At 45.3% G+C, this 17,951-nt stretch overlaps 1 protein-coding gene across 2 annotated transcripts in view; it reads left to right on the forward strand.

Annotated features, from left to right (window-relative positions):
- PAPPA (pappalysin 1) overlaps window positions 1-17,951 on the forward strand; it is a 249,771-nt gene that overhangs the window by 193,356 nt on the left and 38,464 nt on the right. For both annotated transcript variants that reach the window (XM_039475070.2, XM_074395239.1), the window contains exons 14-17: window positions 2,351-2,519; window positions 5,371-5,554; window positions 11,965-12,175; window positions 12,892-13,063. In XM_039475070.2, coding sequence (XP_039331004.1) covers window positions 2,351-2,519; window positions 5,371-5,554; window positions 11,965-12,175; window positions 12,892-13,063 — 736 coding nt within the window. The remainder of the gene's footprint in view (window positions 1-2,350; window positions 2,520-5,370; window positions 5,555-11,964; window positions 12,176-12,891; window positions 13,064-17,951) is intronic.

The raw sequence follows: 17,951 nt of genomic DNA on the forward strand, positions 1-17,951 counted from the left end.
AATGTGCACAAAGTAATCAGGGAGGGCACTGTTTATGCTTTAATGCAGGCGTCCCCAAACTAGCCCGCGGGCCGCATGTGGCCCCCTGAGGCCATTTATCCGGCCCGCCGCCGCACTTCAGGAAGGGGCACCTCTTTCATTGGTGGTCAGTGGGAGGAGCACAGTATGTGGCGGCCCTCCAACGGTCTGAGGGACAGTGAACTGGCCCCCTGTGTAGAAAGTTTGGGGACGCCTGCAATGGCTCTGCAACTTAAAGAAGGAAGTCATCTTTCCCTCTGGGTCTTCATAAGAGCCCAGGTACCTTCTGGGAGTGCAGAGTAAGAATGCCCAGACTGTTAGGCACAGGTCAGAAGAACAGCTTGGGAGCTAGTAGCTTACAGAGTGAATCTATTTAAATTGGAACCATGCGGTTCCTTCCCCTGGTGCTTACACAATGTGAGCAGATGCATTGTTTGGTGTCAAAGCCCTTGTGTTGACTCCACAGCTACAGCCTCTTTGAGGTCTCCACATGGTACAAGGCTGAGGCTGTCAGGAGAAAGAAAAAGGGCAGAGAACTGGAGTGTCTCAACAAGTGTTCCTTAATGCCAGTTGCCCTGCATCTCAGGAGGGTATTGGAGAATTGCAAAGCTCCCATCAGTGAGAGTCTGAGATCTAAATTAAATGCTCGTTCTTTTCTGGGTACTTAAAAAAGTAAATTGGCTTGTGATATGGTTTGGAGGCTTGTAGCTCCCTACCTCCCCAGACTCTGCTTCTCACTATACTTTTGAGTAGTGGGTAGAGAATAGGAATAAGGTCTCAGTAAAACCCTCAGTTGGGTATCATGAAACTGAGAGAGAGGAAAAAAAACTTGCAAACCTTTCTGACACTGGTTTGGCCAAAATATCTCCCTGTCTCCTAGATTAAAAACAGAAACATAAAAGCCTTGAGGTTCTAAATGCAAATCTGTGCATACTGTAGGCCACGTGTTGGGGGTAGACACAGTCAGAGAGGCAGATGTTAGAGAAAACTGCCCCCTAGAAGTTCTTAGTGTTAGACAGAATCAACCTCTGTAAGGTGTTTAAGAGTTATTGCAAGGCACCGTCACCATTTGTTTTCTGCTATTTAGGAATCATCTGCAAAGCATTTTTCTTGGCACTGCACAGTACACCAACATGAAATAGGCATTATCTCTGCCCTCATGGACGTTCTAGTTCAGAAACATGGGACGAGGTTAATAACGAGGCCTTCGGAGTCACCCATCTAGATGGGCACTTAAACAAGTAACTTAATCTTGCCAGTCCCCAATTTATTCAACTGTAAAATGAGTAACACTTAGCTCATAGGGTTGTTGTAGGGATGGAGTGAGCTCATGTATGTAAGCAATCAGCTAATATTAACTAATGTTATTGAGTGCTTGCCTACCTATAATACAAGGGGAATGATCATCCAAGCATGAGGATATTATGCTGTTTCTATTTGCATCCTTAAAAATTGCCCTGCAATCTGGTATGTTCCACCAGCAACGAGGAACTGAGTTTTTAATACATCAAACATGAGGCAATGGCATTGGGGAAAGAGGGGTAGAATGCCCATGAGGGTGCTTGCTGAGGGACACAAGGGAAAGCTTTCTATAGAAGTTTTCATGATGCTTGGACCTAAAGAGTGGATGGAATTCAAACTGACAGAAAGGAAGAATTCAGAGTTGCAGCAAGGTGCGAGGCATAGTCTCTGGACAACTCCATTAATGATTTGTAAGTTACTTTACAGCATAAAAGTCTTCTACATCCATCACCTCAGTTGAGTCTTGAGGCTGTATGAGGTTGCCCAAATTTGAGAGCATACTGAAGCTCAGAGATGTGATGTACCTTGCCAACTAGGTAATAGAGCGTAGGTGTGTTTATAACAGCAGCTACCTCTTATTGACTGCTTAGTATGTTCCAGGAGTGCTACTATGCATTTTTTTTTTCTGATTTAATTCTCAAAATGATTCTTGTAAAATACAAAAAGGCTTTTGCTCAACTTTGTGCCTGGCAGAAAAACACAATAAATATTCACTGTAATCGTGATGACCCCCTTCTCACAAATGGAAACACAGAGGTTGCACAAGGTTTAAATCTTGATAACATACAAAGCTTTTAAGTGGCAAGATTTGAACTCTGGTGTGTCTGTTGCTGTAACTTGTGCTCTTAATGAGAAACTTTAATCACTGTCTCTAGAGTCATCTTCAGCTCAGCCAGCATCCCTTTCTGTCCTCAGTCTCAAGCCCCCTGAAATCTTGGAGAAAGAGGCTTTGTAGCCTTTATCTTCCAACTGGAGTGTGGCTGTCCTCTGAAGAGACTCCTTCTTCCCCTCTTCTTTCTTTCCTCCCCAGCTGCGTGCACTTTGCATGTGAGAACACTGACTGCCCAGAGCTGGCTGTGGAGAATGCTTCTCTGAATTGCTCTAGCAGCGACCGCTACCATAGCACCCAGTGTACTGTGAGCTGCTGGACAGGCTACATGCTCCAGATACGGCGGGATGATGAGCTGATCAAGAGCCAGGTATGCACAGGTGCTGAGCTCAGAGTCTCTCTGCCGCCCAGGGAAGGCTTACTGGGTGTTGAACATGTTGTCTGCTAAATACCCAGCAGCACTTAAAATAGTGCTGCTACATAGTAGGTGCTCAATAAATATTTGTTGATTAAATGAATGAGTGAGTGAATCAATTAACCAAGCAAGCAGTCTGGAATCTCTAAGAAAATGGGATCGTGTGCAGAGTAGTGTTCCACACAATACTTACCAGTGTTTTTGTTTAGGTTGCAAATCTCCAAGACCATGGGGCTGAGTATTTTGGAATGAATGTCTTACAATCAGATCTCTGACAAAACTGAATGGGCTGCTTTAGGACGAGATGAGCTGTCTGTCAGTGAGATGTTCATTCACTCACTAATTCACTGCAAAGCATCTGTTCACAGGAAATTGGATGCTATACTAGGTGCTAAAGAAAAAGAAGCCATTGGCTTGGTGCAGTGGCTCATGCCTGTAATCCTAGCACTTTGGGAGGCCAAGGCAGGCAGATGACGAAGTCAGGAGATCAAGACCATCCTAACCAACATGATGAAAACCTGTCTCTACTAAAAACACAAAAATTAGCTGGGCATGATGGCATGTGCCTGTAATTCCTGCTACTTGGGAGGCTGAGGCAGGAGAATCACTTAAATCCAGGAGGCGGTGAGCCGAGATCATGCACTCCACCCTGGCGACAGAGCAAGACTCCATCTCAAAAAAAGAGAAGCCATTAAGATAAATCGAGTCCCTCCTCTGAAAGAGCTAAGTGCCTAGTGGTGGAGGTAGTCAAACACCTCATTAATAACAGCTCCACTGTGTGATAAAGGCTGTCCATCAAGGGAAGTGCAGGGTGTTGTGGAGGCACAGGGAGATTCAAGGGAGGTACCTTGGAAAAAGCGACATGGAAACAGATAACTAGACAGATCAGCAAAGGGGTGTGTGTTGAGGAGAAGGAAGAAATATATGCACTGGGCACAGACAAATGTGGAATCGCACTGATGATGAAAGTGTCACAGATGTTTTTGTTTGATTTGTTTTCTTTTTCTATACTTACCCAAGCAATGAGGCTGGAAGGGCTGGCTGGATCCACTGGTGCAGGGCCCGGTCAGCTTAGTCAGAAAGTGTGGGGTTTATCTTTAGGACAACAGGGAGCTGTTGCAGGCAGTGACATGAGCACATCCTGGTTGGCAAAGTCTCTTATAGATACCCATGTGGGCGTAGCTTGGAGTCCGGCAGTAAGAATGATAGCAGGGAGACCCCCTTGGACAGTCATCAGAGGGGTCGTGGACGACAGGATGCGTCCTGCATGAGATTAGTGGTGGTGAATGATTTGGAGTGATGTGGAAGAAGGTTGCTTCAGCCAAGTGGTGCTGTAACATCTCAGGTGGGGCATGGGGGAGTGGCACACGTGGTCCTGGGATTTGAGGATTTCTGCCACTAAATGTAGCCTTTTCGTGGGCTGGCCAATGGATTTTTCCTTCAAACTGTAGGCACACAAGACACATTCCTTGTTGCTGGGAGCGCCTGTTTGTACAGAACTCCTGGACTTCCTTGTCTTAGACACCTACTTCCGTGTGTCAGATGTGGCAGGCCTAAACTCCTATAGAAACAATTCGACTGTTTTGGCAGTGAAGGACCTCACTCAAGCACACATCCCTTTGATGTGTGCTTAAGAGGGAAAATGTCCTTTGCTTTTAAAAGATCAGCATTTTGGCCGGGCGCGGTGGCTCAAGCCTGTAATCCCAGCACTTTGGGAGGCCGAGGCAGATGGATCACGAGGTCAAGAGATCGAGACCATCCTGGTCAACATGGTGAAACCCCGTCTCTACTAAAAATACAAAAAATTAGCTGGGCATGGTGGCACGTGCCTGTCATCCCAGCTATTCAGGAGGCTGAGGCAGGAGAATTGCCTGAACCCAGGAGGCGGAGGTTGCGATGAGCCGAGATCGCGCCATTGCACTCCAGCCTGGGTAACAAGAGCGCAACTCTGTCTCAAAAAAAAAAAAAAAAATCAGCATTTGGCAACTCCAGTCCCTCGGAAGCCTCCAGGCTGCCGTGATTGTCCATCGCTTGGCTGTGAGGCTTGGCCTTGCCCTCCACCAGCTCCGCCATCTTGTAGTTTGGTTAAAATCTCCACGTACTCTTTCATTTTTCCTAGGCTTTTTTCTGTCTTTGTACTTTTCTCTCTTGACTATTGAGCCACCAAAACTCAGAGTAGGGAGTGAATCTTGGAGCAGTTCTTGAGTTCAATCCATTCATTTTGCCAAAGAGAGAACTTAAGTAAGGAAAGGGACTTGCCTGTGGTCTGGTAACATGGAGGAAAAGCATCCAGGTCTCCTGTATCCATGGAGAGTGCCTACTGTGTGCCAAGCACGATAACAGGTTCTTAGTAACTCCTCTAGGCTAAGAAAAGACACAAAAATCAACACTTGACGTCCTACCATTGAAATGTATTTCAGTCTGTGAAAGAAGTCGTCCTGCCCTGTGAGGTCTCAAAACCTCAAGATTCTCATCAATAAAATGGAAATTGTGATCTGGAAGACTCTGTAAACAGCAGTTAAGAGCAGAGCCTTTGGACTCACGTCCAGCTCATCCTCTTTCCAGCTGGTTAACATAAGGGTGATCATGTAATGTCTCTCGGTCTCAGTCTCTGTCTCTTTAAATGAAAACTGGGATATCTCATTCATGCAGGTATTGAAATCATTACAAGTGAGCTAATGTGAAGCACTAAGCATTGGTCTCCTGGTGCCTGGACGGGACTCTGAGCTGTCACCTGAAGAAGGGTATGTCTCCACATTTAGGGCTCGGTCTGCCACTCCTCACTATGCACGCCTCTGCCTTTCAGATGGGACCCAGCGTCACAGTGACCTGTACAGAGGGCAAGTGGAATAAGCAGGTGGCCTGTGAGCCAGTGGACTGCGGCTTCCCAGACCACCATCACATCTACGCCGCCTCCTTCTCCTGTCCCGAGGGCACCACCTTCGGCAGTAATTGTTCCTTCCAGTGTCGTTATCCTGCACAACTGAAAGGTATCTTGAGCCCCTTCCCCAGCTCAACCCCCCTTTGTCTGTGGGAAACCTGCACCCAGGCCCTCTTTCTGGCTCTCAAACACCAAGGGTGGGATGGAGTTTAATCTATGCTCCTGACTTCTTCCCACCAATTGTATTTATGTAAACTGCCCTGCTGTAGAGATAAGAAAGAAAAACTAGAGTGTGGATAATCATGACAGTGAAGCCCTTTCTAAGACCTTGGAAATCTTGCAAAAAAAAGAAAAGAAAGAGAATAGAAGTGAAGGAGGGAGGGAAGAAGGAAGAGGAAAAAAAAAGAGTTTCATTTGGGGCTGATGCAACTAATTCACTCTGTATGATTAGGGCCAGTAAGCCTTATGAGGTAAGTGTTACTATTATTCCCATTTCACAGATGAAGAAACCAAGCCTTAGAGGGTTTAGAACTTGCATGATGGCTCACACCTATAATCCTAGCACTTTGGGAGGCAAAGGCTGATGGATCATGAGGTGAGGAGATCGAGACCATCCTGGCTAACACGGTGAAACCTCCTCTCTACTAAAAATACAAACAATTAGCCAGGCATGTTGGCATGTACCTATAGTCCCAGCTACTGGGGAGGCTAAGGCAGGAAAATCACTCAAACTCAGGAGGCAGAGGTTGCAGTGAACCAAGATTGTGCCACTGCACTCCAGCCTGGGCAACAGAGCAAGACTCTGTCTCAAAAAAGAAAAAGAACTTGCCCAAGGCTGCACCATCAGTGGTGGAGACCACATTGAAACCCAGGTCTGTCTTTCTCCAGTACTGGTTGCTACTTGTTAAGAGGGGCCAGCTGGGCAGAGAAGAGCAGATATGGACAGGCAGCATCTGGCATCCTCCTGAGCGAGGCATCGGGGCTATTGAGGGGAATGGGTCTGGCATATCGGATAACAGGTCACATTTTAGGGAAAGGTGAGTAGCTGGCCTGAGTGTCCTAGAATGCTGGGACTAGATGTGGAATGTATTAACTCTAGACTATGAAATCACACTTCTCTTAATCAGAGGCCTTTGGGAAAGGGAGGTGTATACATTAGCATTGATTATTATAGCCCTCATTGTGGCTAATAATAATAATGCTTAATCAAAACTATACAGCTCCTTCCACTGCCAGCTGTGGTTGGGGAAGAGTGACCTGGCTGTGGAGACAAGGCCTTAGGAGGACCATCATTTTGAAGTTTGGCGATCCCAACTTTGCTTTTCCCTTGACCGTACAGGGAAATAGCTCTCTGGTTCAGTATCGATCAGCTAGGACCAATTGCCGTTTCATGCAACTTGGTTGTCAGCATCATCTAGTGTTCAGAGCCCTGTGCTAAGGCGTCTGCTTGGATCTACTAACAGCAACAACTGGGCCTTTCTCTTGAACTTGACATTGCCGCATCATCTAGTGTTCAGAGCCCTGTGCTAAGGCGTCTGCTTGGATCTACTAACAGCAACAACTGGGCCTTTCTCTTGAACTTGACATTGCCACCTAATTCGCCCACCCACCCCCATCACAAGCTAGGGGATTAAAGAGGTGATCAATTTCAACTTTGTTCTTTTGCTTGCTTCCCTTTCCTTCTTTCCACCTTTTGTTTTTCCTTTTATCATAACACGGTTTAAGCAAAAAGAACAATAGTTGTTTTGTTTTTTTTTTAATTATACTTGAGGTTCTGGGGTATATGTGCAGAATGTGCAGGTTTGTTACATAGATATACACATGCTATGGTGGTTTGCTGCATCCATCACCCTGTCATCTACATTAGGCATTTCTCCTAATGCTATCCCTCCCCAGTCCTCCCACCCCATCCTCCCACCCCCTGCTATCTCCCCCCAGCTCCCCCCACTCCACCCCCAACAGGCCCTGGGGTGTGATGTTCCCCTCCCTGTGTCCATGTGTTCTCATTGATCAGCACCCACTTATGAGTGAGAGCATGCGGTGTTTGGTTTTCTGAAAAAGAACAATAGTTTTTTTAAAAAACTTTTATTTTAAGTTTAGGAGTACATGTTCAGGTTTGATATATAGGTAAATTTGTGTCATGGAGCTTCATTGTGCAGATTATTTTATCACCCAGGTATTAAATCTGCCTTAATACCCATTAACCATTTTTCCTGATCTTCCACCTCCTCCCACCTTCCTCCCTGTGATAGGCCCCGGGGCCTGTTCTTCTCCTCTGTGTGTCCATGTGTTCTTGTTATTTAGCTCTCACTTATAAGTGAGAAGAAGAGGTATTTCTTTTTTTTTTGCTCCTGCACTACTTTGCTAAGGATAATGGCCTCCAGCTCCATTCATGTTCTTACAAAGGATATGATCTCATCTTTTTTATGGCCACATAGTATTCCATGGTGTATATATACCACATTATCTTTATCCAGCCTATCATTGATAGGCATTTAGGTGGATTCCATGTCTTTGCTATTGTAAATAATAAAAGCACTAATTCTAAACAGTGAATAAATAATAATGATAATAATGACCAACCTGAAATCCTTTCTGCCTTCAGTTTTTGCCCTAACTGGCCCTCTCTTTGCACCTCTTGTCTTTCTTAATCTGTCTTCTTCCTCTGTAACTTCTGTTAAGTCTACCCCTTACCAAGTCAACTTCTCTATTCCTTGCAATCTCCCTGTACCAGCCCTTGGCTAATGCAGCCTCTTGATTGAGTGCTTGTCCTTATTCCAGTTCAGCTAGTGCATTTTTGTTTTCTCCAAACAATATTCTGTCACATTCTAACATGCTAGAGATGGTCAAGAACTCACAGACAGCTTTGGTGCAGGGACAAACAGGTTAGGTGAGTTGTTCAAGGTCACAGCTAAATTCATACTTTGTGCATTCAACAAATGAATACTGAGGACCTGCTGTGTACTCAGCAGTAGGCTAGGCTCTGGGAGTAGAGAATGTACAAGATACAGCCCTTGCCTATGATCTAGAAAGTGCCACTACCACGAGGCAACTGCTTAAAATACCGGGTTGAAGGTAGGACATTTCTCTCCTTGGGTTCTGTTCTATGTTAATGTCAATCTTTAAGGTACTCCCAAAGAGACTTAGTCTTCTGGGTAATCTTTCAAATGAAATAATAAAAATAAGTACATCTGTTTTGACACTGCTACAAGTTGACATTCTTTAATGCTCATTGGAGATTGGAATTTCCTTAGCCACATTTGTAGACAGGCTGAGCGGGATGTATTTTTTGCATTAAGAGATAAACAAGTGAACTTACAAGGTCCCAAAACTTGTTGGAACCTAATCTCTAATATTAGCACCTCTACCAGGAGATGTTACCTTCTGCCAGGAGCTTCAGGTTGAGACATGCCTTTACTTTGTGTCTTGAGTCATGTTCCTCCAGGAAATACAGTGACATGGAATTAACAAAAGTTAACAGGCTCTCTTCTAAGGTCAGTTGCCACTGTGGACAGCTAGAGCTCAGTCCCTCCAGGAAACTCTGGAAGACAGTGGAGAACATGCCTCAGAGTTATTGCAACTCTGGAAATGGGCACATGAATCTAGTAACTCCACCACTGGTTTAGTGCTGCCTCCAGGGGCATTAACTCCTTGGTACTTTAAACTTGCCCTGCATATGGACAGACTAAGCATCCATGACCAGTTTAATAAGCCTCAGGCAGAGAGTTGGCAGTGCAGTAAGCATCTTTCACAGCATACAGGCCAGAGCCAAGAAGACAACGGAAGGGCTCAATATCATGTATCATATCCTGCTCTCTTCAAAGCCACATGGTAGATGCAGGGTAGTGGCTACAGCTGCTGCACAGAGATAATGCACGGTTGAAAGTTCTTGGAGTTCGTTGCCGGGGGTTGGGGGACATATCCATGGTCCTGAATTGCCAGTGCCTGCTTTAGCTGTAGTACACTGCTAACTTTTATTTACCCTCTTCCAGAAATCACTTTTCTGGTTTGCATTTTCTCTCTTGACTAACATTTTGCAGTTTTTATGTTCTCTTGTCGCAGAAGAACCATGACTTTCACTTAATAATTTACAGTGTACATAGCTGATATAATGTACTTTTTTAGAGTCCCAACACCTTTCCACAGATCTTTTATCTCTCTTGGGCAATTTGGAGAGAATGTGCTTCCTGTACCATTTATACAGCTCCCCTCCCCACTAACCTTGTGCTTTACCTTGGCACCCCAAAGCAATGACTGCCCCCATTACAAGGGTAACGCAAAAAGAAGTTTGTAGACCCTGGTATTCTGGATGCTTCTATGCTTCTATGGAAAACAAATTAATCACCTTTCCGCACACTTTACTGTTTTTACTTGATGTTAAAATACTTATAGTTGTCAGTATCACAGTTTATCAATGTGGAATCCCCTATGGGGTTTACAGACACCAGTCTTCCTGTGCTAGCCACATGAATCATACTGACAAAGAAGAAAAATGAAAAAAAAAAAAAAATGAGAAGGAATAGGATAAGTGGAGGAGCCTGCATAAAATTGCAAAGTACTCTCTTCTCCCCTTTCTTTCTTTTCTTTTCTATTTCTTTTTTTTCTTTTTCTTTCTTTCTTTCTTTCTTTTTTTTTTTGAGATGGAGTTTCGCCCTTGTTACCCAGGCTGGAGTGCAATGGCGCGATCTCGGCTCACCGCAACCTCCACCTCCTGGGTTCAGGCAATTCTCCTGCCTCAGCCTCCTGAGTAGCTGGGATTACAGGCACGCGCCACCACGCCCAGCTGATTTTTTGTATTTTTAGTAGAGACGGGGTTTCACCATGTTGACCAGGATGGTCTCGATATCTTGACCTCGTGATCCACCCGCCTCGGCCTCCCAAAGTGCTGGGATTACAGGCGTGAACCACCACGCCCAGCCCCCCTTTCTTTTCCTGCTTTTTCTTCATAGTACTTGGCACCGTCCAGCACACCAAGTAATAATTCTTTTTAGGATAACTTATTGTACTCCTCCCTGTCCCACTAGATTATAAGCTCCAAGAAAGCAGAGATATTTCTATTTTGTTTTATTTTATTTTGTTCACTGTTCTGCCTTCAACATATAAAAGCATCTGGTGCGGAATAAGCACTGAATAATGTTTGTCGAATCAATGAAGATTTCTGTGATGATTCTTTCAGAGCTACTAATGAAGGTGAAAAGAAGGAGGAAAGTGAGAGGAAGCAGAGAAGTGAAGAAAAGGAGGGCAAAAGGGAAGAAGTTAAACAGACAAAGACATTGACACCACTTTTGCGGACCCTTTTCATAAATGCTTCATTTCATGTTCTCAGCACCCTAAAATGCAGAAGCGATTGTTTGCTTTCCACTGATAGGAAAACTGAAGCTTGATGCTTCCAGAAAGAACAAGAAGCACTTTGCTGATCACCTGTAGCCGACTTCCCATCAAAACAACCATCTCTCTAGTTAGAATTTGTTTTGAACCTCAGTTTTGGTCTTTTGCCAAGTAAGAGAACTTGGTCAAGTCACCTCTTTCTCTGAGTCTTCATTTCCAAACGAGGACTGCCATACTAGATACCCTGTTTATTATGGGACTAAATGAGATTGCATATCAGAAGCACTTGGTACATAGCAAGTACTCCGTAAATGTCAGTTTTCTCCCTACCACTCCACCCCTCTAACCTGCAAGTCCTGAGCCTCCCACATGTTTCCAGTCTTGATCGTCAATGCCATTCAGTAATAACCAGGAAGAAGAGAGTTTCAGGTCCTCCTCTAGTCGTCTTGGGGAGGTTTTAGGCAGGCTGTGTGTCCATAATATATGAGCTGGCAGTGAAAAGCCCAACTCCCATGTTTTACTTTTATTTGCAACGTTCCCCATCAGACCAGCTTCCCGATGGCAGTCAGCACTCTGTCAGAGCTGGCACAGGTTACAGGGCAAGTGCTGCTCTTTCAGCTGCTCTGGCAAAGCTTCACTGAGCACCAGGACCTGAACAGAAAATCAAATCTCCTGATAGCACGATACTGTCACTTCCAGGCATTGGTGGTGGGAGCTGGGGGAGGTGGTAGGCAGGACAGACACAGGCATGCTGGGCCCAGGGGGAGAGTGACAGCTCGAGGTCATACACTCACTGATATCAGAGCTTGCTGTAGTTTCTGGTAGGAGCTTTTGCTGCCAACTACTGGAAGGCAAGTACCTCCATCTCTGTGCTCAGATGCCCATTTGTAAAGCAAGAAAGATGGATTCCAGGATTGCGAAGGTGTCTCTTCTATGCAGCAGAAGAGGCTCAGGATCAGAAGTCAGAAGCCTTGGATTTTAATTCACTGTAGACATGGGGATAATTCACCCCTCCCACCCCATTTAGATCTCTTCATCCCCCTAGGTTCCTCGGCTGGAAGCAGAAGGGGTTGGAATTCCATGTAAGGGATCTCCTGGTTCTTCAAGTCAGCTAAAATCCAAGCAGCTATGCATTAGCTTATCTGTCAGAGACTCCTCCCTCCTCTAACGCTGCTTGCCTCTGTTCTCCAGGCAACAACAGCCTCCTGACCTGCATGGAGGATGGACTGTGGTCCTTCCCAGAGGCCCTGTGTGACCTCATGTGCCTCGCTCCACCCCCCGTGCCCAATGCAGAACTCCAGACACCCCGGTGCAGAGAGAATAAGCACAAGGTGGGCTCCTTCTGCAAATACAAATGCAAACCGGGATACCATGTGCCTGGATCCTCTCGGAAGTCAAAGAAGTAAGTGGGGTTGGAATGCAGACTTATGGCCTCTGGGGAGGACAAGAGTTAGGTTCAAATGCCTGACTGGATGGAACCACTCATTCTTCACTAGAGGCAATGCTTGCCATTCATCCTATTCTGTTCTGTGAGAAGCTAGAAGGATGTGTTAATAATATTAGCTTTGGGTCAAACAGAATAAACTTTAAGTTTCAGCTTGGCTGCCTAATGGCTATGTGATCTCAGAAGTGACTTGACTTCTCTGGGCTTCCTTTAAAAAAAAAAAAAGCAATAAGAGGGGTATGATAATAACAATTACCACAAAAGGTTGTTGTGAAGAACAAATAAAGATGTGCACGTGAAGTGCTCACAAAGTGCTTTGCACATAATAGTTGTTCAGTAAATGGTGGGTATTCATAGCATCATGCTGCTGGCACCCATCAGAACACTCTGTAAAAAAGGGGAGAGAACCAGGGGCTGGAAGCACACGAGTTTTTATCTCAGTTCACATATAACTGGAAGCATGACATTTCTGCCTCCTCCTGCTAAAGGAGTTCTGTGGATGAATTCTCCTTAATCCCTACACAGGCCCAACCGCCATTCAATAGGTCAGGTGGGAAATCAAAAATAGGAGATAGGAGATAGGAAATGGGGGAGGCAGCTGGTGGTGTTTATGCAGGGCGTGGGTCTAGCCATTCGATCCTAGAGATGTCTCCTCTTTGATCCTTTCTTTGAAGACGGGCCTTCAAGACTCAGTGTACCCATGATGGCAGCTGGCAGGAGGCAGCTTGTGTTCCTGTGACCTGTGACCCACCTCCACCAAAATTCCATGGGCTCTACCAGTGCACTAATGGCTTCCAGTTCAACAGCGAGTGTCGGATCAAGTGTGAAGACAGTGATGCCTCCCAGGTAAGCCTCCTAGAACTTGAGATCAGTTCTCTCTACTTAACCAAAAACCAGCCTGTATTTCAGGAGCCACTTTCTCCAAGAGACTGTCTAAATAGGCTCACATTGTAAAATTGCAGTATCACCAACGCAGAAGTTAAGAAACTGGGCTCTAATTATCTACTCTTGTATTCTCTCCGAACCTCATTTTCCTACCTACAATAGCATATTTTATTTGTTCAAAGATTCTTAGCTTTGAATTTTTTTAAGCTTTGAAACCTTTATGAAGGAAATCATACATGGAATCCCAATGTATGAAGTTGATGAAAGTGAAGTTCCTCAAACAGGAGTGACCAGGGCTCTTTTGCCAGTTTGCTACCACCATTACCACCCATGTGGGTCCTTGAAGTATTTAAAATCACAAGACTACCACTATATTTAGACATCAATTGGTTCCTGAAGCATAAGGAAAAAGGGGACCATATTTAGATGAGAAGTACAGTTTTGAGAACACTGTGGAAGAAAGGAAGAGCCGAAGGAGCAAGGTTTGAATTTCATCTCAGTTCACATGTAACATACAGAGAACAAGTTCAGCACTTCCGCCTGCCTCTGCTGAAGGAATTTTCCTTAAATTCTACACATGCCCAAAAGGACAGTATGGGAATCAAGAATAGGAAAATGAAACAAAAGGCTGAAAAAACCTTAAGTCCACAAGGAGCTCCATCTCCATGGAAGCAACCATGTAGAATTGATAACCCAAGTCCCATGTTTCCCAGGTGTGCAAGGACCATCAGCCAGGTAGGGACCGATTTCAGTGAAGGTGTTGTCTTCAATCAGTCTTTATCTTTATTATTTCATATTAGCCTCCAAATACCAGGCACTGTCAAACCACCATTCTCAATCCCTCTCACCCCCTCTACAGCCAAGCAATGACCAGTTCATACCCATTCTCCCAGCCCCTCCTGAAGCTGTTCTCTTTTGTCCCCAGTGCTCCTGCCTTCACTCAGGCCAACATCATCTCTTTGTTGAGGCAGCATGCAGCTTCTTGATCATGTTCTGTTTTCATTCCTGTACCTCTTTCCAGTACATTCTCCACATTTCAGCCAGAGGGATTTAAGCAATCACGCCAATCCCTCTGAACCAGAAGCCCCCAGTCCCCTAGGATAAAGTCCCAATTCCTTAAGGTGGCATTAAAGACCCTTCCCCCATCACCAATAAGATGGATCTCCCCTCTGCATTCTCTACCTTAGAAAGCGTTATCCTTGTACCTTGTTCAGCTGCTTGACACCTCGTCTTCCTTGGCAATTTAGCCCAGGCACCCTTTCCTGCAGGAGCCCCTCCTCAGTGTCCCTTCCACTGCTGGGCTCCAGGCCCCTGCTCAGGTTCCCCCTTTACAGCATTGGCCACGCTGCGTTGTCACTACCTGCTTTCATTCCATATCCACACACTAGGCCGTGAAGCAATCCTTCACTGCATCTGCACTCTTCCCTGCGCCTTCAGCACTTAGGACAGTGCCAGGCACCTAGTAGGTACTCAGGAAATGTCACCCAAACTAAGGGCAGAAGGAAAGACTGCAATGAACATCAAAGGTAGGTTCCCCCTTTTACAGATGAGAAAACCAGGACTCAAAGAGGTTACTCAATCCCCCATGGTGACACAGCTGGCATCGGCTGAGTCACAATCAGGATCCAGGTTCCCCCTCTCCAACTGTAAATGGGCTGAGTCCAGTAGGCACCACCTGAGAATCCCGCTCACATACACTCACGGCGTCTGTGTGCATTCATGGGCGTCATTCGTCATTCCCATCCTTGACTGCCAGGGAGCCAGAAGCCAGTGGCGAAACAAATAAAGGACTGGAGATTACCATGGCCTCTTGCAGACTGATCAGCTTTCCTCTCACTCCCTTACATAAAACTGTTGCTAACAGTTACCCAAACTGCTGAGCCAAATAATAATCTGGCTGCCGTCATGTTATCAAACTGAAACCCAGTCTGCCTGGTGCCTTCCAAGTAACTTTCATGGCCAGTTTGTATTTAAAGGAAAGGAAAATGTAAATTTATCAGACAACTCAAGCAGCTCTGTTTGGCAACGGACAGAGAGGCTAGTTGCAAAGGAGCAGGGTACTGCTTGTCTGCTCAAAGAATGAGGGTGTGCATGCCAAATGGGCTCCTAATACAACTGACGTTTCTACTTTGAATTTCCTCTACCCTCAGACAGGGGCCCTGAGAGCCAAATCTAGTATTCACCTCAGATCCCCTCTTGCTGCCTATAAACACAGCAGAAACGCCCAGCCCAGAGTATCTTGAATCAAACAGCTTATGTGGAGCAGGGATGCTTTGCTTTCCAAACAAGTTTCAGATGCTGGCGGGAAAGGACAGGGGCTATCATAGGGAAGATTCACACACTCTCTTCCACTGCCACTAAAAGCAAATGAAAACCTCGCTTTATTAATTCCTTGGGAGTCAGTATGATGCTGGATCTGTAGTTTGAGTTCAAATCCCAGCTTCATCTCCTACTTACTGGAGGACAAGTTACTTCTCTTGAAGTGTCACTTTTCTTTTATATAAAATGAGGAGAAAGTATTACCTACCTCATGGTTTGTTAGTGAAGCTTAAATAAAGTAATGAAAGTAAAGCATGTCTATGGGTACCCACTGGACTTATGCAGTGCACAACCTATTTTCCTACCACCAATCATACACGGTAGCCCTGGGGAAAACACAATTGAACTAGCCTGCTTTAAAGTCACTCTAGGGGCGAGAATCCCTCATGCTCTATGTGGGCTCCTGGAGGACCTAGAAATACAAAAGATTGCAACCTAGCCCGATGCTGGCTAACTCTCAAAACTGAGGTTTCAGTTTTCTGCATATGGCTAGTCAGTTTTCCCAGTACCATTTATTAAACAGGGAATCCTTTCCCCATTGGTTGTTTTTGTCAGGTTTGTTGAAGATCAGATGGTTGTAGATGTGTGGTGTTACTTGTGAGACCTCTGTTCCGTTCCATTGGTCTATATATCTGCTTTGGTAACAATACCATGCTGTTTTGGTTACTGTAGCCTTGTAGTATAATTTGAAGTCAGGTAGCGTGATGCCTCCAGCTGTGTTATTTTTGCCTAGGATTGTCTTGGCTATATAGCCTCTTTTTGGCTTAAAACCTAGATGATGGGTTGATAGGTGCAGCAAACCACCATGGTACATGTATACCTATGTAACAGACCTGCACGTTCTGCACATGTATCCCAAAACTTAAAGTAAGAAAAACAAAAAACTGATAAGGGGCACCCATCCTGCATAAGGCCAGGGTGTGGAATAAAGAGACCAGCATGAGCTGTAGTCAGACCTGGTCTCTTGCTCAAATAAACCTGTAAAATAAATAGTCCTCTAGTTCCTCTAGACCAGCACTGCCCAATAGAACTTTCTGCTGTGATGAAGATGTTCCATATCTGTGCTAGGCAAGTGATGACCACTAGCCACGTGTAGCTATGGAGCACTTGAAACACGGTTGCAGTAAATGAGCAACAAAATGTTAACTTTTATTAAATTTAAAGTAATTCAAAGTTGAAGGTAAATAGCCAGGCTTATACAGTGGCTACCATATCAGATAGTTCAGCTCTAGCGCTTATGGTATTCTTGTCTCTTTAAACCAAGACGGAGAACCGTAATAATAACAGCTTTTAAACTTTGTTTTTGAGTGTCAGATGTGTGCCAAGCTGCTACTGCAGACTTGCTCTGTTTTGACAGCTCACAACATGCAGTTGGAAAAGAAACAATATCCCCATTTTACAGATGCAGAAAGAAGGCGGGGGGGAGGCTAAGTTCTTGTCCATGGCAACAAGATAGCAGGTGGTGTTCTTTCTGATCCCTAGCTCTGCTCTTTCCACTGCTCCCAAACATTTTCAGGGCAGACTAGGAGCACAGGGCAGAGATTTTATCCCCAGGGGGTGAGGAGATACTCATCTCAGGAATTAATCCAACTCAGATGCCCTTGAGCTGGTTGATGAGATAACGGAGGCTTGGCTACCTGTGAGAAGCACTGTGGGGGCTTTGTAGATGATTCAGGGAGTGGTCAGCCTTGGGATGGGGACCGGGTCTTTAGAAGATGCATCAGCAGGGGACAACAAAAGCTAAAGGTGCTTTGTGGGCACAGTGATGCATGCAGTGATGGATTTCAGCAATTCAGCAGGAATAAGAGAGGAAGAGTGTGGTGGAATCTACATCACACCCAGTTCATTGCACAGATCACAGCAGGTGGCTGTGAAAGCCTTTCTGCCACAGGTGGTGTAGAGCTACCCTCTCCACTTGTGGGCCCTTCCATGGACGAGATAGAGCTCACATGTGTCCATCGCCTCAGCTAGCTTTTCAGTTCAGGTTGTTAAATGTTTGGCCAAGCACCCAGGATATCCTAGAGGAATTCAAAAGAGCCGCAGACCAATGTGAAGTTAAAGCTAGGCAGGACCTCAGGGATCCCCACTGCAGCCCACTTGTTTTACAGATGGAAGCCCTAAAGTCCAGAAAGGGAAAGGTACTTGCTCTGAGACACACAAGCAGAAACAGGTCTTAAACTGTGTCATTGCACAATTCACACTTTCTACTCATCCTCACTCCTGGGGCAACATGTCACCCCCATACCCACCTTGGAGGACACGAAATGCATGTGAGGGCATTGACTAGGAACAGAGACAAATGAGTCACAGCAGTTGCAATTTAATGAGCACTTACTACATGCCAGTCACTGGGATGAGCACTTTAAACTGATCGCTTCATCTAAGCCCCATGGCATCTGGCATTACTGTCCCATTTTAAAGATGGGGAAGGTGAGGTAAATGGATTTGTCCTGTCTTATACAACCAGACGTGGTGGAACTGACACTCTTGTTACTAAGTCAGCATGCCTCCAAAGCTTAGCCCTTTAGCT

This window comes from Saimiri boliviensis, chromosome 2 (assembly GCF_048565385.1).
Source record: "Saimiri boliviensis isolate mSaiBol1 chromosome 2, mSaiBol1.pri, whole genome shotgun sequence".
NCBI lineage: Eukaryota > Metazoa > Chordata > Mammalia > Primates > Cebidae > Saimiri > Saimiri boliviensis.